The sequence below is a fragment of the Elgaria multicarinata genome, chromosome 17, assembly GCF_023053635.1.
Source record: "Elgaria multicarinata webbii isolate HBS135686 ecotype San Diego chromosome 17, rElgMul1.1.pri, whole genome shotgun sequence".
Classification (NCBI taxonomy): Eukaryota; Metazoa; Chordata; class Lepidosauria; order Squamata; family Anguidae; genus Elgaria; species Elgaria multicarinata.
Genome location: NC_086187.1, coordinates 28865975 through 28891537, shown reverse-complemented (window position 1 = coordinate 28891537; position 25563 = coordinate 28865975). Strand labels below are relative to the sequence as shown.

The 25563-nt window shown below is 48.1% G+C and overlaps 1 protein-coding gene across 1 annotated transcript in view; it reads right to left on the bottom strand.

Moving 5' to 3' along the window:
- The window catches only part of CREBBP (CREB binding protein), a 48105-nt gene extending 29764 nt beyond the window's left edge, over positions 1-18341 (bottom strand). The window contains 8 exon segments of the mRNA XM_063143366.1: positions 261-410; positions 720-816; positions 1469-1705; positions 3204-3317; positions 3449-3698; positions 5829-6005; positions 13728-14443; positions 18026-18341. Coding sequence (XP_062999436.1) covers positions 261-410; positions 720-816; positions 1469-1705; positions 3204-3317; positions 3449-3698; positions 5829-6005; positions 13728-14443; positions 18026-18110 — 1826 coding nt within the window. The 5' untranslated portion in view covers positions 18111-18341.
- Positions 18342-25563: the final 7222 nt, after the last annotated feature.

Below are 25563 nucleotides of genomic sequence, written 5' to 3'. Positions count from 1 at the left end.
ATGATAGACCCTGGGAAAATGGGAGGGGTGTGTGTAAGAGAAATAAAATGGGGAAATTGAGAGAATATGAGAAGATTTTTTTTTTAATGAGGTATCTTCTCACCCAGTGAAGAGAACGCCGATTCTTACTTCAACCCTCCAACTTTTAATAAAGTCTTCAAAGCCAGCAAGCCCCAAAATACAAGGACCAGCGCTGCATTTCAGGGAACAAGCTTGCCCAGTCCCATAGTAAGCTGAGCCCACCCAGGACAAATACTTACAGTTTGTGTACTAAGTGATTGCGCAGATCCTGAGTGACATGCTCATGCCAGGTTTTCCTCACCCCGGTACTGGAAGGTGGTGCAGCTGTTGGCATAGAGCCACTGAGATTTCCAACACTGCCAGAATTAGTGCCATCACTCATTAAGGGGCTAAAGAAAAGGCAATTATGGAAGCTCTTGTAGCTCTTGATCGTATTCCAGATTACTTCTGATTTTAAGCATCCCTACTCATTGTTACAAAGGTTAAGAAATTATCAAGTAACTGACTGTAACCGTACAGGTCATGAAATTAAATTACATTATCTTGGTGAAGGGAAATTAAAAACCAAAAATGGGGGAGTTATTTGAGAACGGGGAATATGAAATGACCGTAAGAAAAAGCGCTACTAAAGAGTTATTTCTACAACTGGAAATCGTAAACAGATTTGAATACCCAACAACCCTTTAAACATGTCTTACTTTGCTGCTCCAAGTGCTGTCGGAAGAGCCGTCTCTGGGAGCATGCTACCTTGTTGGTCTGTGATTCCACCTGCAGCCAGGTTCATTTGATTAGCTCCTTTGGGAACAAGATTAGTCCTCATTAGTTCAGGGAATCATCAGTCAATTCCCACCTTTAAATTACCAACACTAACATATGCACTGCAGGATAAATCAAACAAAAGGTACCATTTGTAAATTAGCTGTCTGTAACCATATAGTACCGCAATGATTTCTGCTCAAAGGTTTGTTACAAATATCAACGAAGATGTTTCCAATCTCAGCGTCTAAAACAGCAATGAAGCAATTAAGCCACTTCTATTCCAATACCCAACGAAGTAAATACTTTTGAATATGAGACTTAAAACAAACCAGTAAGCAGAAATGGCTCTCTAAGCATCATGTATTTTAGAAAACAGGTGTCCAATGCCACAAGCAAAAAGCTAACCCACATTTTTCATAAGGTGACAGCCTGCCTCTACTCCACAGTTATCCAAACTTCCCAACTTTTTGCTGCGCAACCCCACACAGCCTTAGGGCAGCACACCTGGGCATAAATAGAATTGTTCCCCAATTTCTGAACAAGGCTGCCATTACATTTGTTGCTGGTTTATTACTGAATACCCTGCCTCTTCCCCATTGCTCTAAATGGGGGATGCCCGAAGGCAATGAACATCCATTAAAAAACAACCTGTTATATCCATGCTATTAGAATCAAGTTCCCCACATACCCAGTGCATTGATGGTCCTCATTTGCTGATGGGCCTGAGGCTGGGCAGGTTGCTGGCCTTGCACTTGCGGCTGCAACTGCGCCTGTGGCTGGTTGCCGTAGGGCAGGCCGAGAGCCGCGTAGGCGCGCTGCATGGAACTGGGGTCAATGGGATTAGGGTTACTCATAGGAGTTGCTGGCTGGCCTGTTCCAGAGGCAATTGAATTCTGTATTCCACCAACTGGGGGTCCAAGGAGCGCTACAAAAGAGATAAACACACACAAATGGAATTTCTCCAACAGGAATCAACGCATACATAAAATACTAACGCACAATTAGGGGAAACTGAGGGAGGAACTGATCACCTTTTATGGTTATTTGTTGAATGACATTCAGATCCCACCTTTCCAACCAGAAGCAAAAGGCAGCTCACGTGGTCCTCCACCCCACCCCCCTTTTATCCTCTCCCCTTCCTGTGGCTGACAGTGTGTGACTGGCTCACGATCATCCAGTCAACATCAACACTGAGTGAGGATAAGAACCCAGGCCTAGTCCAAGAGTCAAAACACCACACTATGATAGCTCTCAAGTCACGCAGTTCTGAGCAACATATATGCTTTAATCCTTGCTCAATTTTGAAAAAGAAAGTTTGAGTTGTCTTCATTCAGGTTATGTTTTAGGGTCTCTGCAGACTAGTAGTGAAAACCCATTTATTTGTTTTATTAAATTTAAGCCCAGAATTTAAACATTATAAAAAAAATTTCATTTTTAATGTCTCAAATTTCAATTCGTTGGCAGGACTCAATTTCCCTTTACAAAATAAATTTGTTAGCTGTACTGGATACGCTAGGCTATGTTCTTTATTCTGGGAAAATATGTGGTTTGTGTGAGGATCTCTGGGGGAGGAAGTGGAGAGTACAGGAAGCAAGGAATTCAGGGTATGAACCCGGGTTCAAGGAGTGTGCTATCCCATGCAACACAAGTTCGGCTCCCAATTGAGGGGTGCTGCACTCCAACTGACCGAGAGCAATTCTGTCTTCCATTTGTTTAGCGCCATAAACAATTAACAATAAAATGACCAGGGCCTGATAAAGAACTAATAAAGCCCCGTCCTATGCTGTCAAATGCGTGGGGATAGAGGGAAGTCTTGCAGCCCTTGACGGCATTCCAGATTACTGGCTCTCAAAAGATGACTATGTTGGCACCAGAAGGGCCTCACTCTGCACAGCATTCCACAGCAGAGGGCCCACCACTGAGTAGGCCCTCTCTGTTGTTGCCAACCTCCAAACCTCCCCTGGCAGAAAGCCTCAGATGTTAGTTGTAGTGGTGCAGGTAGGTTCATACAAACAGAGGTGCTCCACCAGGTATTGCAGCCCCAAGCCATGTAAGGCCTGTAAGGTCAAAACCAGTACCTCGAATTGGGCTCAGAAACATACAGGCAGCCAGTGCAAGTGGGCCAGAATTGGCGTTATATGCTGAGGCCCTTCTGGTCCCTGCTATCAAACTGGCCACCGCATCTCACTCAAGCTTCAGCTTCCGAGCCATTTTCAAGGGCAGCCCCATATGGAGCACACTGCAGTAATCTAAACGGGAGGTTAACAGAGACTGCAGACGCCTGAGGCCAGGTAGCATCCCTGTTTCTTTCTGCGTCGTTTCTTTTTAGACCGTAAGTGTGCCCTGCCAAAGTAGAACCAGAGGAAAACGTATTTACAGAGCATTTCTCCCTCTCTGTACATCAGTTCCCAACTGCTACTTACGTTGCTGGTTCCTCTTGTCACTGGCATTTTTCAATGGGAGACACACAGGACAATCGTGCCGCGTACAGTTCTTCCAGTGGGATATGATCTGACGTGATGATGCGCAATGAGCAACTAGGATCAGGAGAAAAGCCATTAAGAGAAGCCTTTTACCATTCGAGTAATCTCAGCTCCGTGTTCCAAACCACCTGGGTGCATCACGGACGCATCACGGACCGTGGGACGTTTCAACCACCTGCTCTTACCTTGACAGGCCTTTCCAGCTTGACAATGCGTCATGTGATTGAGGACGTTTTTCATGGTTCGGCAGTGGGGAAGAGCACAAGGCCGCACCTCTCCATTGGCTTGTTCTCGTCTCTGACACTTGTGGGCATGAAGGAGCAGAACCAATTGCTGCTGAATAAGTTTGCGCTTCTCAGGATCAGCTGTTGGCCCTGTTGCAATTGCCGGTGTGGGTACAATTCCCACCTGCTGTACCTGGGTTTGCATTTGAGACTGGAGGGGAAAAGACAGTGGTGTGCTTTAAAGCAGTACAGCTTGCAATGTACTCTTATTAAATAGTAGTAGTTTGACCATCAACTCAAACTACTTTGCCATGCCAAGGTGCTCCATGCAAAAACGAACACCTTATAAACGTACCTATTTTCATTCTGAACTTTTAGCATTCAGAGAAGTTAAGGCGCCAAGAACAATGCAACATTTTTATAATGTTTTTAGGATGTTTTAAGGATGATTTAATCATGTATACTGTGTTTTTAATCAGTTTTTATGTGTTTTATATTCGCTGTTGTTCCTGCCTCGATCCAAGTGGAGAAGCGGGTAAGAAATAAATAAATGAATAAATAAATAATAAAAATAATGATTATAAATAAAATTACTATCCTATACAATAGGTCAGAGACTGTCATGATCCACTGAACTTTTCCACTCAATTTCATAATGGCTAAGAAAGTAACTTCATACTTTTTGAGAAAGTAGTACACGCATTAATTAATCACTCAGTCAAATCATGGCCTTTGCAAGGACTTTCAAACTCTTCACAAACAGCAAAAAGCTTTCAGGACTCCTAATTTCAAGTGATTAATTATTCAAAAGAACAAAACCAAAACAGTGGTCTTCAAGTGATGCCAACATGAAAATAAATGTGGCCCTTACAATGCCAACAATTGCATGCATGAAAATTTGAAATTCTACACAACGGACTGGTTTGCACAATACAGTGGGTTATTTAATCCACGATGTGTGTGCAGCTGCTATTTTGAAAATGCAATCCTTGATTTACAGACTTGGTTATAGGCTTAATTGTAGGAGGACGCAGGAACTAGGACGTTCAGCAAAAGACTTCATGGAAAAGACAGAGGAGGGATCAGAAGGACCTTTTCTTCTGCTGCTCCCAGACTGTGGAATGGCCTGCTGGAGGAGATTCATCAACTTGACAGTCTTTTAGAATTTAAAAAAGCAATAAAGACTGATCTATTCCGGCAGGCCTATCCAGTGAAATTTTAGAATATCTTCAGGATGATTTCAGGATGTTTGAATCATGTATGGTATGTTTTAATTTGTTTTAATGTGTATTTTATATCATGTTTTTATACTGTTTGTTTTACACTTTGAATTGTTTTAGTTTTTGTGAACTGCCCAGGGAGCTTCGGCTATTGGGCGGTATAAAAATGCAAATAATAATAAGTCAGGGAAGCGACATCACTGGGCTGTTCTGGAAGGCAATTCCAGCATATGGGCAGCAAGGGAGAAATGGTGGAGTCTTCGGAAGGAGCAGGAGACCTTCAGAGATGCGAGGGGGCCACAGTGGGCAACGGAGAATCACAAAGAAGATGGCAGTAGTTAAGGCAAGAGATGACAAGGACACAGACCAGAATTTTGGCTGAGGTGACAGACAGAAAGGGCCATGTTTTTGCAATGTCATAAAGCATGAGTGGGCAAACTTTTCTGTGTTGAGGTCCCTTGCAAGTAATCAATTTACACGTTCGGTCAATAGTCTTAGATTTCCAAATCCTGATTATTCTTTCACTGTCAGCTCATTTAATGTTTTCAGGAGCAAAAAAAGATTGCGGGGCTCTGTGTCCCTCAAAATATCTCTCCAAAATGTTTCCAAAATCAGCTTCCTTCCATGGCACATAATGAAAGATTTTATGCACTGTAGGTTTGAAACACCACCACCACCCATCCTCTTTCATTAATAACTTGGTAAGTTTCTCACAATGCATTTTTGAAGCATAACGGTGACATACAAATTCTGCCTTTAGCTTCCTTAATTTCCCCAAAATTGCTAAAATATGTATTCCCAAGGCACAATCCATCAGAACTGCTCCTTCAAAACCTGCTGAAATAAACTGTGTACAAACGTGCCAGCCCCATGCGCCTGCTAGCAGGTAGCCTGGATAAGGTGGAGAGCATCACATGGACACATGCGACTATGCCGAGCCATTTAGGGTGGCCCCCTTCTGAATACTCCATTCCAGCCATATGAGAGATCTAATATCATCTCACCTGAATACAAGAAACCTTTCCAGAGCAATTTCCTTTTTTACCAACCTGGAAAGTTTGTGTCATTGGAAAACGCGAAAGGACTACAGAGAAAACTCAAGTGAGCTATAGGCCACTCACCATATTTGGCACACTGGTAACTGAAACACTCTTGATGTCTGAAGGGAAGGGAGACAAGCTATTTGCCATGCCTGGCTTATTTGGTAAGGAAGGGTTGACGCCTGCCGCTCCCAGCTGCTGCCCTCCAGTTTGACTAAACGGCTGCCCGAAGGAACTTGGGTTACTGGCCATTCCCATCTGGAAGGAAAGCAAGATGTTAGTGTCTTAGAATCATAGAATAGTAGAGTTGGAAGGGGCCTATAAGGCCATCGAGTCCAACCCCCTTCTCAATGCATAAATCTACCCTAAAGCATACCTGACAGATGGTTGTCTAGCATTCATCTAAATGCAGGTACAGACAGTAAGGCAGGTTAGCTAATTTTCTGAGTCACAGGTAGACATACAGCTGGATGAATTCATCAGCTATCCCTAGTTTAGGAGTTAGGTTTGTTACCCACATGCATGATTTTGTTGTAACCAGCCCCCACCAACTTCAAATTTTAAGATACATTTCACATCTCTGTATGATTTGCCACTCAACGGTGAAGAGGAACTTGCTTGTCATCTACCTTTTTATTCCTACCTAAAATATTCCAAACTCCACCTTTTAGGATGGCACAGGTATGAATAAGATTTAAACCTCTGCCCAAATAGTTTGGGATGCAACTGGGTAAAGAACAAACCAGAGTTTCCCCAACTACATTGAGGAGATGCTTCTAGGAGTTGATGATTCACATTCATACCCAAACCAGCTGTCCGCAGCAATGGTGACCAGACAGGTGCCTGCTAAGGCTCCACACGTTTGTGGCCGTATCTATCTTAAAATACTGTACACGCAAGGAGATGACTTCGAAATGACAGTTGCACATTGTAAACAATAATAAAATCAAAATTAGCCATTAAAACCAGGGAATGCCATATACAAAGTGGCACCCAATAAAGTGTTCTCAAATATGGGGCAAGATAAATAAGTAAGTCTTTAGGACTCACTTGAAGGCCTGCAATGATGGGGCCTGGAGGGCGACAATTGGTGCAGAGTCCTGCCGGGGGGTGGGGGTGGGCACTTCAAGAAAAGAATCCAAACCAACTGGACAAGTGGTTGCCAAGGTAACATCCACCTGTCCAAATCAGGGTGAATTCAAGCTAGTGTATGGCTAGTGGTGGGGTTAACAAGACCCCATGATTCGCCATCCCTGCCATGTGTGCCAGTTATTGTTGGGTTATCTGAGGGCTGCTGGGCCCTCAACCAAGCCATGCCACCCAGGTTCAGATGACAGGGCAAGCCATGCCAGCGAGGGTCATTAGGGAAATCTGGCCGGCATGCACAGCGGTGGAAATAGGCTGCTGTGGCTTAATTCCTTCACTGTGATTGTGCGGCCTTATCTGTAAGGAATGAAGCAAATTGTTCACAGCAAGCCTTCGACTGCTCGGGCTCCCCCTCTCCAGCATCATGACGAAGGCGGCTTCGCATAGTTTGGGAAACATCTGAGAGGATGTGATGGCAGCAGAGAAGTAACCTTTCCTTGCTGCCTTCACCACCCTGGAGTAGGTCTCCAACTGGACTCCAGCCCATGTTGGTCTGATTCATCCGCAGTTTTTCTCCATCTGTGCTCTAGCTGTCACCCCCCCCCCCCCATTTCACTGCCTTCAGCTCCCTGTTAAACCAGGGGGCTGACCTGGCTCTACCAGAAGAGGAGAGGGCATTTGTCAACCTGGGCCTGGGTCATTACCATATAACACAGATCAGCCAGGGCTATGACAGTACCACCAACAAACAAGGGAGGACATTCCCCTAGCACTTTCAGGAAACCATTTGGCTCCATCAGATACCCTGGGGGCAGACCATTTTAACCAGTCTCCTACCCATTCTGAGCATGCTTTAGTAATCATAGAATCATAGAATAGTAGAGTTGGAATAAGGCCATCAAGTCCAACCCCCTGCTCAATGCAGGAATCCACCCTAAAGCATACCTGACAGATGGTTGTCCAGCTGCCTCTTGAAGGCCTCTAGTGTGGGAGAGCCCACAACCTCCCTAGGTCACTGGTTCCATTGTCGTACTGCTCTAACTGTCAGGAAGTTTTTCCTGATGTCCAGCTGGAATCTGGCTTCCTGTAACTTGAGCCCGTTATTCCGTGTCCTGCACTCTGGGAGGATCGAGAAGAGATCCTGGCCCTCCTCTGTGTGACAACCTTTTAAGCATTTGAAGAGTGCTCTCATGTCTCCTCTCAATCTTCTCTTCTCCAGACTAAACATGCCCAGTTCTTTCAGTCTCTCCTCATAGGGCTTTGTTTCCAGACCCCTGATCATGCTGGTTGCCTTCCTCTGAACACCCTCCAGCTTCTCTGCGTTCTTCTTGAATTGTGTTTGGACTACTGTAACATGCTCTATGTGAATGCTGCCTTCAAAAACTGTTAAAAAAACTTCAGCTGGTCCAGAATGCTGCAGCCAGTGGTCTGGGGCCAGTTACGTGGAGTATGCAATGCCTTCATTACAGTGGCTTCACCAGCTACCGGTCTATTTCTGGGCAGAATTCAAAGTGCTGGTTATGAGCCATAAAGTCCTATATGGCTTAGGACCAGGCTACCTGAAAGACCGCCTTCTCCCACTTGTGCCTGCCCGGTTCTTCAGATCTTCTGGGGAGGCCATTCTTTCAAGGCCGCCACTTTCAGAGGCATGTTTACTGGCTATCCGAGGGAGGGCCTTTTTGGTGGCCGCTCCCAGGCTATGAAACTCCCTCCCAAGGGAGGCTAGGGGGTCACTTCCTCTTTGCTATCCTTCCACTGGCAGGCAATCCACCCTGCCAGAAACTACACCTTATCTTGTAATATCTCTATTCCAATTCCAAGTTTTAATTTACTTAAAATACTTATATCATCGCAGCTTTCCTGGTGTAGCTCAGGATGAATAATGGTAGCAACCTGACCACGTGCGTTTACTACTAGAAGCAATGATTATCGTAACTTTTTAAGAAAAGCTGAGATGGATCAGATGAAAGGCTTATCTAGTATTCTGTTTGCACAGTGACCAACCAGATGCCTCTGGGAAGCCTACAAGGAGGACGTGAGCACATCAGCACTTTTATGTGCTCTTCTTCCTCAACAACTGACATTTAGAAGTATACGGTCTTTGACACTGCAGTCATCATGACCAGTAGCTTCTGATATAGCTACTGATGGTTCTTCCACGAATTTGTCCGATCTCCTTTTAAAGCCATCCATGTTCGCAGCCATTTATTTTCCCCAATAATTTCTAACACTACATTTTCAGCTGAGCTTTCTGATATGCCTATGATATATTTCGTTAGTAGTCACACCCAATTTAGATCTCATCGACATTATACGTATACTTGAGAGTCTTTTTGATCAAATGCAGATTTCTACTAAGCCAGTACAAGTCCCTTGCGCAAGTCTATGCAGGTGTTTGGATCAATGCCATCACGTCTACTAGATCATCCCAGGCTATGTATCTAATACCCTCAAGGAATTCTAGAAGTGTGCTGAGAAAACATTTTCTCACAGCAAAAACCATGCTGATTCTTGTTAAACAAGGCTTTTTCTTCTATTTAACCTTTTTAGCTTTAATTACACTTTCTCCAATTCCCTGAGACTAGTAGGCATTAAAAAAAAATTGGTCTCCAATTAACTACCTTTTAATTCTCTGATGAGGTTGATTTTAACAAAATATCCTGGTTAAAAGATCAATTTCAGATTGCTGTCTGGCCCTGCTGACAATACTTTGTCACTTCTCCTTTGACTATATGTGACTAAGGGCCACTTCACATGTTATAACGGAAAACAGGTCCCCACTCCGGTTCAACCATGTGTTTTCTTTTACATTTGAAGATTTTCATGCCTAAAAACGTTATGGGCTGTTTAAAAAACGCTGGTGCGTTGGATTCATTTGGAGAGCAGCTTCTTCCAACAACAGGCACTGCTGATCACCTCCCTACTCTGCTCCGACTGCAGCCAAACAAAGCAGGCAGCAAAGAACTGTTCACTGTCATTTTGGTGGTCACCATCACAATGGCCTCCAAAAGTTTTGAGAAGAATTTAGCTAGATCTACGAAGAGTTTGCTTTGACCGATCCATAAGTAAAACATCAAGTGTATAAGAAGAGTCCTGATGGATCAGACCAGAAGTTTATCAAGTCCAGCATCCTGTTTCCCACAGCGGCCAACAAGAAGCTCTTGAGAAGCTCTCAAGCAGGACGTGAGGGCAACAGCCCTCTTTTGCTGTTGCTTCCCAACCACTAATCCTGGAGGTAGCAGGGAGACACCGTGACTGGTTGCCATTGACAATCTTCGCTTCCCTTTTAAGTTAGTGGCTGTCGCCACATCCCGTGGAAGCAAATCCCACAGTTTAACTCAGCCTTCCTCAACCTGGTCCCCTCCAGTTGTATTGTACTGCAAGTCCCACCTTTCCCAGTCAGTATGATCATCAGCCACGCTGGCTGGGAATGACAGGAGTTGTAGTCCAACACATCTGGAGGCCACCAGTGGCGGAGTAAACTCTATGCTCTATACGTACTTCTTCTTTTTTTTGTCTCCTGACTCTGCCAACATTCAGCTTCATGGGATGACCCTGTCAGGTTCTAGTATTATGAGAAAGGGAGAAAAAACTTCTCCCTGGTCACTTTCTCCACACCAGGCATCATGGCCCCTCTTACTCGCTTTCCCCCCTACAATTTCACAAGGTTTCATAATATTTTGGAGAATTATAATCTACCTAAAGACGAATTCTGTAGTGTATATATAAAAACAAACAGTAGCTCCCGCAAACTAGCTACATTTGTTTCTGCAGTAAGATCTAAGCATGCCTGCTGATGTACTTACAGCTAAATGTCTAGAATTCTAGGGACAGGAGTCTGAAAACTGTGTTACAACTAGCAAAGAGGAAGCGTAAGCTGTAACTAAGCAACAGATGCTGTGAAGGGAGCACACACACGGACCGCTGCCATAAAGCCAGTGCGCATTTGCAAGCCGAGACAAACTGCTTCTCAAAGCTCAGCTTGGGCAGAGGATAGTTGCCTTAAACTCCTAGATGAGACCAGGCTGAAGAGTTCTACTCTCAACTGTGTCACAGACGAATCTGGTAACATTACATGCCCAGTTCTTCACAAATATTTGCCCTGACTTTTAATATTCAGGAATTCCACTTGGCTGGCATCTACTGTTTAGGGTGATTTGACTAATCTACTTTTTGAGACACCGACAGCTTTCTTATTTACAAATAAAAATGCTCCTGCTCCTGATGCTGCGAATTCTGTTGAATTATGTGAAATCAAGACACCTATGCTTATGGACGCTACCATAGGTGAACATAATGCTCTAAGTGCTCAACCACTGATCACAAGTGGTGTATGTTGGGGAAGGGCACCGACTCCGAAAGAAACAGGTCCCAGGTTCAACCCCCTGGGAAGACCCCTGCCTGGATCCTTGGAGAGCCGCCAGCTGTCAGTGTGGACCAGGCAGGGGTGAAGGACCTCGGTCAGCCAAAGGGCCACAATTCCATTCCAGGGAAGCTCCCGGGGGGGCCACGGTCCAGTGGTGGGCGGGGCCAAAGGAAGAAGGGGTGGGGCCAAAAAATACCACCACATTTTAGCATGAAGCTCTTCCCGCCAGTCACTACTAAGCCTTAGGAGAGGGAGTTTGGTCTTTCAGAATTGGGGGGGGGGAGAGAACTACACAAACACCAGGAAAATGGAGAGGGAAAATGGAGTGGGACCAGTGGGTCAGGAGTGTGACCTTCTGGGGAAGCCCGGAGGGCTGACTGGGACCCTCAGAGACCTGGACTTAGTCCCTGGGCTTGAGTTGCTGCAACCCTGCTGTAGACAACGCTGAGCTAGGTGCACCAAGGGTCTGGCTTGGGAGTAAGGCAGCGCCCTGCGTCCCCATGCGCATGCGCACCCAAGCAGAAAGAAGTATCACTGTGAAGCAGCTCTAACTTGCATGAATTTCTCACATCTGTGAGAACTTCATGCATGACTTCATTCCGTTGCTGGATGCGTGTCCTTGAATAGATTCCACTCCCCTGTTTAACACAAAAGAGGGAGCCTACCTCACCATGGTCAGCAGCAATCCACTATTTGCCTCTAGGTTGGTCACTAAGCAGCTCCGTCCTTCAGGGGTCTGGATCTGGCCCAGGTACTAACACACCGTAATTCTGCCACTGGCTTAAGCAACCTAACACATTGCTACAACTTTTCTTTTGTTGCCCATTGAGAAAAGGAAGATGCCCTCTGCTCCCTTGGTATATGGAATGAAGATCTGAACGCATTTGAGGGCAGTTGCTGACCATTACTGGACTTATCCCAAAGCACAATATACCTCCCGCCATGTGACAGGTCAAATGACATGGAGGATGGGGGTACTTTAGGTCAAATCCAGCCCCAGCTCTTTCCCTTTCCTTCCCAGAGGCTAATGTGTCTTATGGGAGACAGGGAGGAGCCCACGAACAAAAGGAGGTATCCCAGCCTTCCTCAACCTGGGACGCTCCAGATGTGTTGGACTGCATCTCCCAGAATGCCCCAGCCAGCGGCTGGGGCATTCTGGGAGTTGTAGTCCAACACATCTGGAGCGCCCCAGGTTGAGGAAGGCTGGGTAGCCTTTCTTCCTCTGGTCCTGCATGTATTTGAGAGGTTGGTCATGAAAGCAAGCTAAGGTGCGGGGTGGGGGTGGGGAATTGGGTCATACACCACCATCAAAGCGGCCTGCCAGTAAAACTAGTTGCTGACCAACAGCTACAACTGGGCAGAAGAGACAACTAAATATTTCCCTTTGGGTGAGAAGGGCACCAGGTCACTACTTCCACCAGCAGCACGCACTAATTTCTGCCACATTCATTTGATCTCCCGAAGCCAAAACTTTTAATCCCACATGAAAACCAAATGGCAGTGAAATGGCATTCCCTTATGGCCTGTTACACCTAAGAACTAACTCTTTTGTGACCCACTGGGGCTTCTTGGTTTTAAGAACAATCCACTTGACTATTTCCTAGAACCTCTGAAGCCAAGATAACCCACCTGCTGTTATGCTCTCTTTGTCTTCTACAACCACACTGCTGCGTACTCACACTCGCACACACCGACCCCATGTAAGTGGATATTAACACTTTATCCCTCAGCTGCGACAACCCGATTCTCAACACATCTTGAAGGAATGCTCTGGTTGGTCTGGAGCGTCCTGTCCCCTCCCAGAGGCTGCTCTACCCCATTCATTCAGCCAGGCTTACAAGTTTCCGATCTATTCAACTCTTCCTTCTGCCTTGCCAGTGGCAGCACTTCAACAAAAACCTTTCATTAACAGCCACAGAATAAGAGATTTCTTACACCGAACATTTACAACATTACGCCTGAAATTATTAAGTGCAGTTTCAGAAAAAGAAGTTTACCAGGTATGGGAGGCTGCAGCGACATCTCAACCAAGACTCAGAGAGCAGTCTGAGCTGTAAAGCTGGGAACAATAATTTGTGTGTGTGTGTGTGTGTGTGTGTATATATATATATATATATACACACACACACACTGCAGTAATATGAATAATATGCCAGGTATAATATGTAAGCTGTAGAGACACACATGGAAGATTTCAACCAAACATTTAATGACTAAAGGTTACTAGCTAATTCCTCTATGGATTACTCCAGGAAGAGGCATCCTCGTCCCTCCAAATGTTTGGACCTACATTGGCATGGCCAATGTTCAGAGATTATGGGACTTGTCGTTCAATACATTTGGAAACACCAGGTTCCCTACTCTCAGGCTAAACAATTCAATGACACTTCTTTTCACAGAAATCCTGATAGATGTTTATGGAAATCAGTTATGTAAAGACCCAAGGACGCAAATGCCTTCAACACTCTTGAGAGGAGTTCGAAAGACACGTTAACAAAACTATCTGAATGAAAGTGATCACCACATACTTTTGCTGCCATGGCTCCCGCCTGGGCCGTGTTCATGCCTGTGTGACCGGTCATTTGAGGAGTCACTTGTGCCAAGGGCTCTGCCAGCACACTGCTTGCATTTCCCTGCATGGTGGGGGTAGAATACTGTATTCCGGCGCCGCGTCCTCTTCCAGCTGCCCCAAGGGATCCGTTCATTACCTGCCCTTGTCCTTGCTGGGCCTGGTTCATTAAAGTGTGGCCTGAGTTACTATTGAGAAGACCCGGATGTGGTTGGTTGAAGCCAGTGTTCATACATATCCCAGCTCCTGCCTGGGAGGCTGCAGGGCTGCCCGTCACCATCCCCACCTGTTTTTGTGCTTGAGAGTTCAGGGCTTGAGCGGCCGGGGTGCTGGGCCCCGATGTGCTGGCGGCCTGCTTGGCCAGACTTGCTGCAGCAGCGTCTCCCTGGTTTAAGGGGCTCGTGCCCATCACACCGAGGCTGCCAATATTCACGCTGTTTGGCTGCCCTTGGACTTGGCTATTGACACCTTGTGGGACAGGGCTGCTGGAGTTCACGCTCCCATGTCCTGGGTTGACTGAAGACCCACTGCCTTCCCTCAGAAGTTTGGAAAGTTGCTTGTGTTTGGAAGCTGCATCCGGAACAAGGTTCCCACTGCTGTTTAAAAGATTCAGCTCTCCGTTAGGAATCAGCTCATCAGGAAGATCATTTTCCAAATCAAAGAAATTTCCAAAATCTGCAAAGTTAACAGAGGTTGATATAAGACACAAAGCATTCATACCCAGTTAATTCATTGCTTGATGCAGCTGCTTAAGAACTATTGGCACAAGACAACCCCTGTGCAACTGTACTCAAGGGCTACAGCGCCTCTACCTCACAAACAGATAAAACGCGAAGCCCTGCTATATAGCAATACTTTGTTCAGTAGTCCCATGCACCATATGGCTTAAATTCAGCCTAAAGCAAAAGTACATTGTAGTCAAGAAATGACATTCCAGTGAATTGTGCACATGCAGGAGCAAGGGGGAAAAATCGTAACATTGTCCTCCCTTTACAATCTCTACTGAAGTATGACTGAGAAACAAGATCATTAATAACCATTTGTAAAACATTTTCCTGTCCCATAGCAAAGAATTTGAACGTAGCTCCCACATGCACAAGGCTTGTTAATTCCAACCCAACCTCCTCTTACAACTGAAGTACTGCAGAGAGGGTTTAAATCTGTATGTTAACCTTGAGAGCCAGTGGAGCGGATGGACAGTGGGACTGATACGAGGAGAGGAAGGGTGTGATAAAAATGGAACGAGCGGGCGTACTTTCCACAAAATCACAAAAGAAACAGAACTATCAAGGAAAGAAGCAGCACTCATCGATTTAAACAAAGTATTCTCTGCTGTCTTTCAAGGAGGCTGATGGGCATGTAAGCAGGTCTGCTGGATTGGGCGCTGTCTTTATTCTGTTGTTGCTCAGTTTTTATTGTATTTTAATGCATGGTTTTATTGTTTTATCAGGTTTTATTTATGATTGTAAACCGCCTTTGGTGCCATTTTTCTTGGTATAAGGGTGGGATACAAATCAAATCAACTTGATTTTTACATGAAAAAAAATTGCCAGTAGAAAAAATGTACTTTGAACAGTTAACGTCATCACCTCAATGTAAAAAACTTCCAAGTGGGTCCCCACAGGGATACTTCTGAAGTGCAGAGCATTCTGCTGAGCTGGACAGCCTGATTCTTTGGATTCTTCCACTTTTTAACATCATTATTTGTGCACAGCACAACAGACTATAATGTTGTGTTATCTGCCATCATACCAGAAAAGAAAAATTGCCTAAGTCCTACATGGACAAAGCAAGTTACCTCCATTTATACTGTAAACGCTACTTTTGACTCTACTTAATCCAACAGACCCCAGCATTCTTCAGAAGCTAGCCCATGGGCTTGAACTTCCAAACATGGAGGCAAAACCATGGTCTAGAGTAGAGGTGCTTTGCTGGTTTTCCTTTCCCATTTGCTTCACTTTTCCATCTCTAGTTAACGGGACTCCAGAAGCACAGCAGCAGATGTAAATATGGTTTGTCAATTCAGAGAACACATCACGTCACAGTCAGCACAGGCCATGGTTTGCAAACCCTCTTCAAACCAAAATAAGTTTACCAGGTATAAGAGGCTGCAGCGACATCTCAACCAAGATGACATCTCAACCACAAACCAGAGTTTGCCAGTTTGAACATAACTGCCAATATTTTTAAATATGTCCAGAGAGATATAAATCTATTAAATACATTAATAAATAAATAAATAGCAAGCTGCATCTACATCTAAGAGTTATTGAGAGTTATGCTGGTTATTACAATTGTGGTGAGGAATATATTTCCATGCATTTGGGGGGCTTCTGAAAAGCCACATTACTTGAATATGGAGCAGGGATCTCACGAACTGCCACAGCTCTCTATACTACCATGTATGGGGGAAACAATTTACTAAAACTCCTTCAGCCATTAAAAGTAAAGTCCACCCAGAGGAACACCTCAGGTAAACCACTGCTCCATTCAAACCTCGTATTTCAGCTTATTTATTTATTTATTTATTTATTACATTTTTATACTGCCCAATAGCCGAAGCTCTCTGGGCAGTTCACAAACTAGCCCGTTACCTGGGATTTCATAATTAACAGTTAACTCTTGTACAGACGGCATTGACATCTGCTTAGCAGTTTGTAAGAAGAGAACTGCACAGGTGTTTCATGGGTACAAGGGTGAGAAGTGAACAGCATGTGCCAAAGAAATGTTATGGACTTTATTAGTTATTTTGACATGCCCACAGCGTTACTTCCAGTAACACTGTCTCTAGAGATGCTCCGGAATACTTAACGTTCTAGAAAAAACCTGAAGCTGCCCTCATGCACCGCCTCCCACCACCAAAGTCCCAAGTTTAGAAAGTTGTTTGGAGGCAAGATTCTGAGAGGGAATCTCAGAGGAAACGTGGGTGACCATTTGGACACAACCTTCTTCCTCTGTATTACAGTAACAGCCATCATTCCTGTATACTAGTTGATATATACCAATTACCTCGGGTTATTTAAACCATCCACTGAGGCAATGTGTGGACTACAAGCTCACAAAGAAGCCACTAAAAGCTGAATGATATCTGAGCTCCTCATCTCCAGACACAGAACATAAGCAAACTTTGTGGAACAAAATTACATGGTCCACACCAGCAATGCTCTACAGGAAAAAAAAATGTCCATTTTGGATGGACCATTTTGGATGGGTTTAAAAGGGGACTGGCCAAATTCGTGTAAGAGAACCCTTATCAATGGCTACTAGTCCTGATGACTCTATGCTACCTCCAGCATCCAAGGCAGTTGCTGGGGAACGTGGGTGGGAGGGTGCTGTTACACTCATGCGCTGCTTTGTGGGTCCCTGGTCAGCTGGTTGGCCACTGTGAAGACATAGTGCTGGACTACATGGGCCCTGGGTCTGATCCAGCTTCAGGGCTCTTCTGATGTTCTTGAGGGTGGATTGCAACTGTCCTGTGCCTCAGGTCCCTCAGCAAACACCTGCTCTCTCAAGGGCTTACCTGTCCATAGGTGGCTACCAAGAATATGGACTAATTCAAGAAAACCAGGACCTTTAGCGTAGTGGCTAGAATGACTGAAAGCCTTGTTTTACTGCAGAAGAGGCAAGTGACAAGGCAGCAAAAGCGCTAACAGTAGGGTGGAGAAGTCATCACAGAAAAGCTGAATCCCTCCTGGCCAAGTGCACTGACCCTCTCTGCTTCCGAGGTAGCCAGCCAGCAGGCCAAGCTTGCCTGGGGCCGGCCTTTTCAGAGGAAAAGCAGCAGGCAGGGAGCTCATGAGAACATCAGAAGTGCCCTGATGCTGGGTCAGACCAAGGGTCCACCTAGCCCAGCACTCTGTTCACACAGGGGCCGGCCAGCTGTTGACCAGGGACCCACAAGGCAGGACCCGGTGCCACAGTCACCCGCCCACCCATGTTCCCCAGCGACTGGTGCACACAGGCGTCCTGCCTGGGAGCCCGGAGGTCGCGCACCGCCATCAGGACTAGCAGCCACGGAGATGGGCTTCTCCTCTTCCAGCTCCCTTTTAAAGCCACGGCCACGTCTCGTGGCCCCACGGCTCTGCCCCTTCCAGGGCCCGGCACACCTGACAGGCCGCCGCCGCCACCGCCAGGCTGGCTCGCTCGCTCTCTCCTCCCACCCCGCTCCCGCCCCACCGACGGGGCCCGCGGAGACCTCCCAAGGGGGCGCCGCAGGCCCTGGCCCGGCCGGGGGAGGCGGCGTCGGCGTCGGCTCACCTGTGGTGTCGGGGGTGGAGAAGCTGGGCGAGTTGAGCTTGGCCCGCTTGGCGTTGGGCGGCCCGTCCAGCAGGTTCTCCGCCATGGCCAACCCCTGCTCCGGCCGCGGCCGGGCGGGCTCGCTGCTGCTGCTGCTGCTGCCGGTGCTGCCGCCGCCGCCTCCTCCTCCTCCTCCTCCGCAGCCGCCGCCTCCCCGTCGTCTTCCCCTTCTTCTTCTTCTTCTTCCTCCTCCTCCTGCTCCTGCTCCGCCGGGGCTCCGCGCTCCGCCAGCCACCCCTTCCGCGTCGCCGCCGCCGCCGCCGTGGCGGTGCTGGCGGCCGGGAGGCTGGGCGGCCTGCGGCCGGCAGTGCCGCTCAGCGCTTCATGGCCGCCTGCGCCGGCGGCCCCGGCTCCCCCATGTCCGGCGGGCAGGCGGGCGAGCAGGCCGCGGTCCGGGCCCAGCAGGCAGGCAGGCGGGCGGGCGGCAGGCCGGAGCGGGCGGGCGGGCGGGCGCCTCCGAGCAGGGCGCCGGCGCCCCTCCCCCTGGCGGAGGTGCCCGGATGGCGCTGGGCCGCCCCGCTCCGCTGGGCTCCGCTGGGCTCGGCTGGGCTCGTGGGCCGCCGGGCCGCCCGTCAGTCAGTCAGTCAGAGCGCCCCCCCCGGCAGGCAGGCAGGCAGGCAGGCAGGCAGGCAGGCGGGCCCGCTCGACGCCCGGCCGACCCTCCCGCCCGGCGCGGCGCTTCGTCCCGGGCCCGGCGCGGCCAGCTGACCGGCCCGCGGGGGGGAGCCGGGCGGGCGGCGGCCTCGGCGGCCCCTCAGCAGCGGCGGCGGCGGCGGCTCCTCACGTCCCGGAGGCGGCGGCGGCGGCGGCTGCGAGGGGCTCGGTGGGCCGTCCCGCGGCGGCGGCGTCCCCACCCTGCGTCGTCGTGGTCGTGGTCGTGGTCGTGGCCGCCGCGCCTCGGCTCCCGTCCTGCCCCGCCGCGCCTCGCCTCGCCTCGCCTCGCCCCGGCCCGGCTCTCGCCCGCGACGCGCTCCGGCTCCGCGACAAGATGGCGGCTGTTGATTCCTCAATTAAAAAAAAAAAAAGTTTTTTTTCTCTTCTCTTTTCCAGAGACGAAGGGGCGGGGCCGGGCGGGGCGTGCGCGCTTGCGTCACCGCGCAGGGACGCGCCTCTTCGGCCGCCGCCGCCGGCGGAAAAGCACGAGCGCGGCGGCCCGTGCCGAGTCTGGGTGCGCCTCTGCCGGGGCGCGAGCGGAGCTGCACCGCAGGAGGCCGAGGGGCGGGGCGGGACGGGGGGCGGGGCGGCGCTCCTCGGCTGGAGGCAGGTGAGCGGGGAAGGCGCCCCCCGCCCCCTACTGGAGGCTTTGGAGAAGGGCGGCAGCAGGGGTCCGCTGCCCTCCCGGGACACCCCACCCCAGGGCGGCCGGGCAGCTCCTGTGGGCTGGTGGGAGACCAGGGAGGGGCAGCAGGCAAGAGGAGGCTCCTGGCCAGGCGGACGCAGCTACGGTGCCGGGCAGCTGGCCCCCGAAGCAGCCTTCTACGGAGCCAGACCAGCCTAGCTCCATACTGTCGACACGGACTGGCAGCAGCGGCTCTCCAGGCGGGGATTCTTTACCAGCCTTACCTGGAGATGCTGCCTGGACCTCCTGCATGGAAAGCAGGCGCTGTGCGTGCAGTTGGTGCCGCTCAGCCCACGGCTGCCTTAAAGTAGAACAAAAATACCTTGTAGGTCTTCCGCTTCATGTCTGCTTCCACCCAAAATCTTGTTCCAGACTTCTGCGTGTTGGGAGTTAGCCCCTCTGAGCGCACCTGGGGTTATTCGTGACTGTGCAAGCTCATAGGATTGCAGCCTACTTACTTGGGACTAAGCCCAGTGGACTCTGAAATTCTATCGATGGCGTATTTTATTTATTACATTTCTATTCCGCCCAATAGCGGAAGCTCTCTGGGCGGTTCACAAAAATTAAAACCACCATAAACTGCAATATAAAATATAATGGCTTAAAACTGCAGCATAAAAGTGCCGCCGGAGTAAAAACCTAGCAGTCGTGCAGAGATTTAAAATGCAATAGCAGATTTAAAACAGCAAAACTAAAAACTGGAATGTTAAAAATGCTTGGGAGAATAAAAAGGTCAAAAAATTGACTGCCGTGTGAGCACATGTAGGACTCAGGTGCAGGTGGGGACATGAAGCTGACTAGCAGTGGGAATGCACTGGTGCTATAAGAACGGCCACAGCCAAGCGGTAGCTGTACTGGATCAGACCCAAGGCCCTGCTAGCCCAGCGTTCTCTTTTCCACAGTGATGAACTCCACGCTTACGCAAAGCCCGGAGGCAAAGCCTGGGAGTCACAGTCCTCTATTCACCCACCCACCGCAAGCAGCGTTCAGAGGCATGCTATTAACGCCACCTCTGGTCCTGGGCACAGGGCAAGTGAAGACTGCTTGCTTGTTTACATCATTCTCCAGATGATCAGCAGAAATGTATCGCCTTTCCGAACGGCCACTGAGATGCTTGGAGATGGCCATGGGAGGGGAGACCTGGTGCAAGTAGTCCCTGCCCAAGATCGTGGTATGCTCACACATGCGCACACACACCTTGATCCTGCTCACCCACTGCTCTTAACTGGCAGCAAGGCCCTACTCTGTATTACACACACACACACACCCGGAATGTGCTTGGTAGGGCTTTCTTGGGGGTGGCACCCAGACTTTTATTTTATTTTTTTTATTTGTTTGTTTGTTTGTTTGTTTGTTTATTTATTTATTACATTTCTATACCACCCAATAGCCAGAGCTCTCTGGGCGGTTCACTTTTGAACTCCCTCCCTTTGGAGGTCTGCCCACTCCCTTCCCTTGGTCTTTTTAGAGGCTAATGAAAACACACCCACACCTGAGCCGGTCTCTGGAGAGGAAGCAGGACGCGCCGCACCTGCACTTAGGTGGCTGCAGCAGACTAAACCCTCTTGGCCTGCTTTCAGGACTTCCCTCTGCTGCCATCTCCTAACCCTCCCATCTATGGAAAGACCGCCCTCCTGGTGGCCAGCTCAGTCTGTTCCTGTCGGATGTAGTTCGTAAGAATAACTTAGATTTTTTATTTCCTAATTCATAGTCATTACGTTTTCCATAAACCCCGGGGTCTTGTGGGAACGTGGCACCAACTCAGTGCTGTGAAGACAGGGCCTGGGAGAGTGGAGAGAATGTAAGTCCTACTAAGAGTAGACCCATTACGTTAGATTCTGCCCTTTATTTATTTAATTTATATACGGCCCCAGAGCCAAAGCTCTCTGGGCGGTTTACAAAAGTTAAAAACAGTGGACATTAAAAAAGTATACAAAATTTAAAACCATTAAAAAATATAAAAACAACAGTATAAAACAGTATCCATTTAAAAACAACAGTTCTGGGGTCCGTTAAAAACAAACAAACTCAAGCATATGTTGTTAAATGCTGTTAAAATGCCCGGGAGAAGAGAAAAGTCTTGACCTGGCGCCGAAAAGATAACAATGTTGGCACCAGGTGAGCCTCATCGTGGAGATCATTCCAGAATTGGGGGGGCCACCACTGAGAAGGCCCTCTCCCTTGTTGCCATCCTCCGAGCTTCCCTCGGAGTAGGCACTCGGAGGAGGACCTTAGATGTTGAGCGCAGTGTACGGGTCGGTTCATGTCGGGGGAGGCGTTCCGTCAGGTATTGCGGTCCCAAGCCTAGGAGCCCTTGTCAGTAGCACTGTTTTCCTCCCCCAACGGCCTCCTCAGAGGCTCACAAGCCTGCAGCAAAGCTGCCAGGTGGAGATCAGTCTTACCTTCCTTGTCGGAATTGAGGAACAAGCTGCTGCGGGAGGGAGGGAGTGTCCTCCAGGCAGCCCACGCAAGAACGGTTTCTCTTCCTGCCCTCCTCTGCTGCCATCTGGTGGACAAAACCTGCAACCCTTTCCAAGGCGTATCTCTGTACTGCCATCTGGTGAGGAAGGTGCAAAGACAGGTGAACATCCCAGGTGAACCCAAAGAGGAGAGAATGGACTCGGGATGCTGAATAAGGTTTTATTAGTGCAAAGCCTGACATGTTGCTGCTGCTGCTGTTATAAGGCCTTTATTAATAAAGTTAATAATAAAACAAAGTTGGACAACACATAAATACAACACATAAGATTTTTTATTAAAAATATTAATGAGGCCCATTGCAACAAGGCCTTTGCAAACATTTAAGAATTATAAAACTTGTAAAACATTCCATACTTCAAGCAAGGACTGTGCATATATCCACACATCACAAAAATGCCTCCAGAGATTCGTATAGCAAAAAAGTCTCCTGATGCAATTCACAGGCAAATAGAGGCTGGTTTTTGTAAATATAGTATTAGACAAGTTTTTTTTCTTAGAAATTCTTACAGGTGCTATCGTAACAAAGCGATTGACTCTCCGATATTTGGACTGGACTGAATTACAAAAGCCAGTGAGCATTTCTAAGGAAATGTCTCTAACAGGAAAACTGAACTTCAAAGCTTAGTGGTCTTGGACACATCTTGGAGACAGCACTGGTCAACTGTGGGAAGAGAAAAAGCAGGTGCATGGAGGGGTCGCTGAGCATCTTTGGTGAATGACCTTCTTTTGCCAAAATGGAAAGACAATAAGGTCTATTGATGAAGGAATCACAACTCTGACTGTTGTCACCCAACATCCAGGCTGGAAAGATACCCTTCATCCATGGTTTCTTCCAAAGTTCTAGCAGAATATTCAACCACACAACTTTTGGGTCTGGGAAGAACATCCTGAACCTGCACGACATAGCTAATTTTTCACTGAGTCCATTCGGGCCATGGCAGAGAAAACCATTTCATGTAAACTGTTAATAAGAATTTCTAATCATAGCAGAGAATTAGAACCATTTAAGTTTTTTTGTTTGTTTTGAAAGGAGGAATCCCTAGCTAGAATTTCTACTCCCTCCGCCCCTGCGCCAGGGCATTCATAGCCACTTAAAATACCGTGGGTTCATTGTTTTAATATTGCTTTACCCAAAAGAGAGAAGCTGTACTAACATCTGTCCATATTCTAGGTAACTACTTTACCTTTTTGTAGTGGGTTCAATTCATTTTATTGCCTGCTGGCCATTAACTACATCACCCATGGTTCCAAATACACATGGGACGATTGTGCTTACTGTTGATTGGAGCTCTGGATAGAGGGAGCTCTGGATAGAGAGGGACCTGCTGTCAATATGAACAATCTGTCATATCTGTTCATATGAACTCAGAGAGCTGCTAGAATTCTGCAGTTTGCACACATCTAGACACTGAAATGGGAGTAGATTCCTTATATCGACATGGTGCCTTCCTTTCATTGGTTGCATTCCCTCTTTGTTAGTCCCTCTCTGAATCCAAAATAATTTGCCATCTACTGGATGGCAGTAGCAGACCCAGAGAGCTAGAATAAACATCCCCCCCACACACACACACTGGATTGTTGGCTGCCTTAGCTAATTTTAGAGTAAGGTAGGAAGAAATACTATCCATACATAAATATTTAGTTTATGGACCAGCAAAGGATGTAATGAGTCTCACTTGAGATCTGTCTCCTCTGTAGGTCAACATTTGGGAAAGAGATCAATAGCTCTCTTCGTCTTTAGGCTCAGCTTAGTGCTAAACACCCAATGTAGGAGATGCCTTCACACTCACATCCTGAACTGATGACTCCAGTCTTCCTGGGTAGGGATGGCTATTTGCATGTGAAAATAGGGACATTGGAAGAGCCACATGGTGCCCAACCTGGAGTAAGCAATGCAGCACCCATGGGCATCAGTGCACCCTCAGACAAGCTGGAGCGTGTCCAGAGGAGGGCAACCAGGATGATCAGGGGTCTGGAAACAAAGCCCTATGAAGAGAGGCTGAAAGAACTGGGCCTGTTTAGCCTGGCGAAGAGAAGATTGAGGGGAGACATGAGAGCACTCTTCAAATACTTAAAAGGTTGTCACACAGAGGAGTGCCAGGATCTCTTCTCGATCCTCCCAGAGTGCAGGACACGGAATAACGGGCTCAAGTTAAAGGAAGCCAGATTCCGGCCGGACATCAGGAAAAACTTCCTGACTGTTAGAGCAGTATGGCAATGGAACCAATTACCTACAGAGGTGGTGGGCTCTCCCACACTAGAGGCCTTCAAGAGGCAGCTAGACAGCCATCTGTCAGGGATGCTTTAGGGTGGATTCCTGCATTGAGCAGGGGGTGGGACTCGATGGCCTTATGGGCCCCTTCCAACTCTACTATTCTATGATTCTATGATCTAAATAAATGCAATACATAAATACATAAAATAATAATTAACACCTGCCAAGGTGGTCTACCCCTCCTACTTTTTTAAAAACCAACCAAAGGGTGCACCCCTATGCATGTTTAGACAGAAAATGAGTACACTCTGGCTGGAGAATGCTGGTAGTTGAAGGACATTTTTTCTGTCTAAACATGCATAGCATTGTGTTGAAAAATAGTTACTGAAAATGAGGTTCTGGGCAAGAGAGTGTAACCAGAGCTGACCCATACCTATTTAAAGCAGCCTTAAAACGCAAGGAGAGTATTTCAAAGTAAGAAATTCCCTGTTCTCTCAAAAAGAAGGTCTGCAATCAATGGCGCAAGAGGCCCCCAAATTAGCAAAACCCGTTAGCTAAAAACAGAGCTATGCAAAACAGACAGAAACAAAAGAAAGAAGTGAAAACAAAGACCTTCCCCTAGGGTTCAGCTGCTGGCTAGGAGATGCTGGGAGCTGTCGGCCTTTTTTCTGTCTAAACACACATGGGATTGTGCCTCGACTTCCCTAAACTTTCCTGCCTTCTGATTGGCCTTTCTTTTCACTCCGGATTGGTGAAAGGCACATGGGGGGGGCACAAAACCTGCAAAAACAGCATCCCCCCCCCAGTTGTCAGCAGCTGGCATTGACCTTAGGGCCCTATCAGGTTCTCCTGGAACATTCAGGACTCAGGGAGCTGCCAGCCGCGAGGACTGACAGACACTGTAACTTCTTCTCACACTGGTCCCTTGTTCCACAACTTGACCCCAGCTTTGTCCGCTTAACTGTCTGCATCTCACACTCCAGGCAGCAAAAACTTTCTGTCCTTGAGGCAAGACAGGCCTGCTTAGGAAACACAGTTCCACTCCTAGTCCATCCCATGGCGGCCTCCTCCTAGGCTCCAGCACTTGAGCCCCCAAAGGGACGTGAGTTGCAGCACTTCCTGGCAGTGAGGCTGCTTCCAAGCAGTGAGGGTCTCCAGCCGCGGCCACCTCTATTGCCCACCCGTGGCCCTGGGCCACACGTGGGGCTCAGAGACATCCTTGGGCACTGACCGTTTCTCAGATTGCCCGATGGGCCCCCAAAGGTTGCCTCCCTCTGCACTACATGCCGCCGGCTCTCACGAGGACTCCCACTCTCGGGTGGCTCGAGCGAGTGAGCCAAGGTGCGTGCAGGACGGAAGGCCAAAACCAGACGCAAAAAGCAGGCTCCCTAGGCAATGTGGCCTGAGGGAAATGCCGTCCCAACGCCAAATATCAGTCCGAGGCAATGCAGCCAAACGCACCCA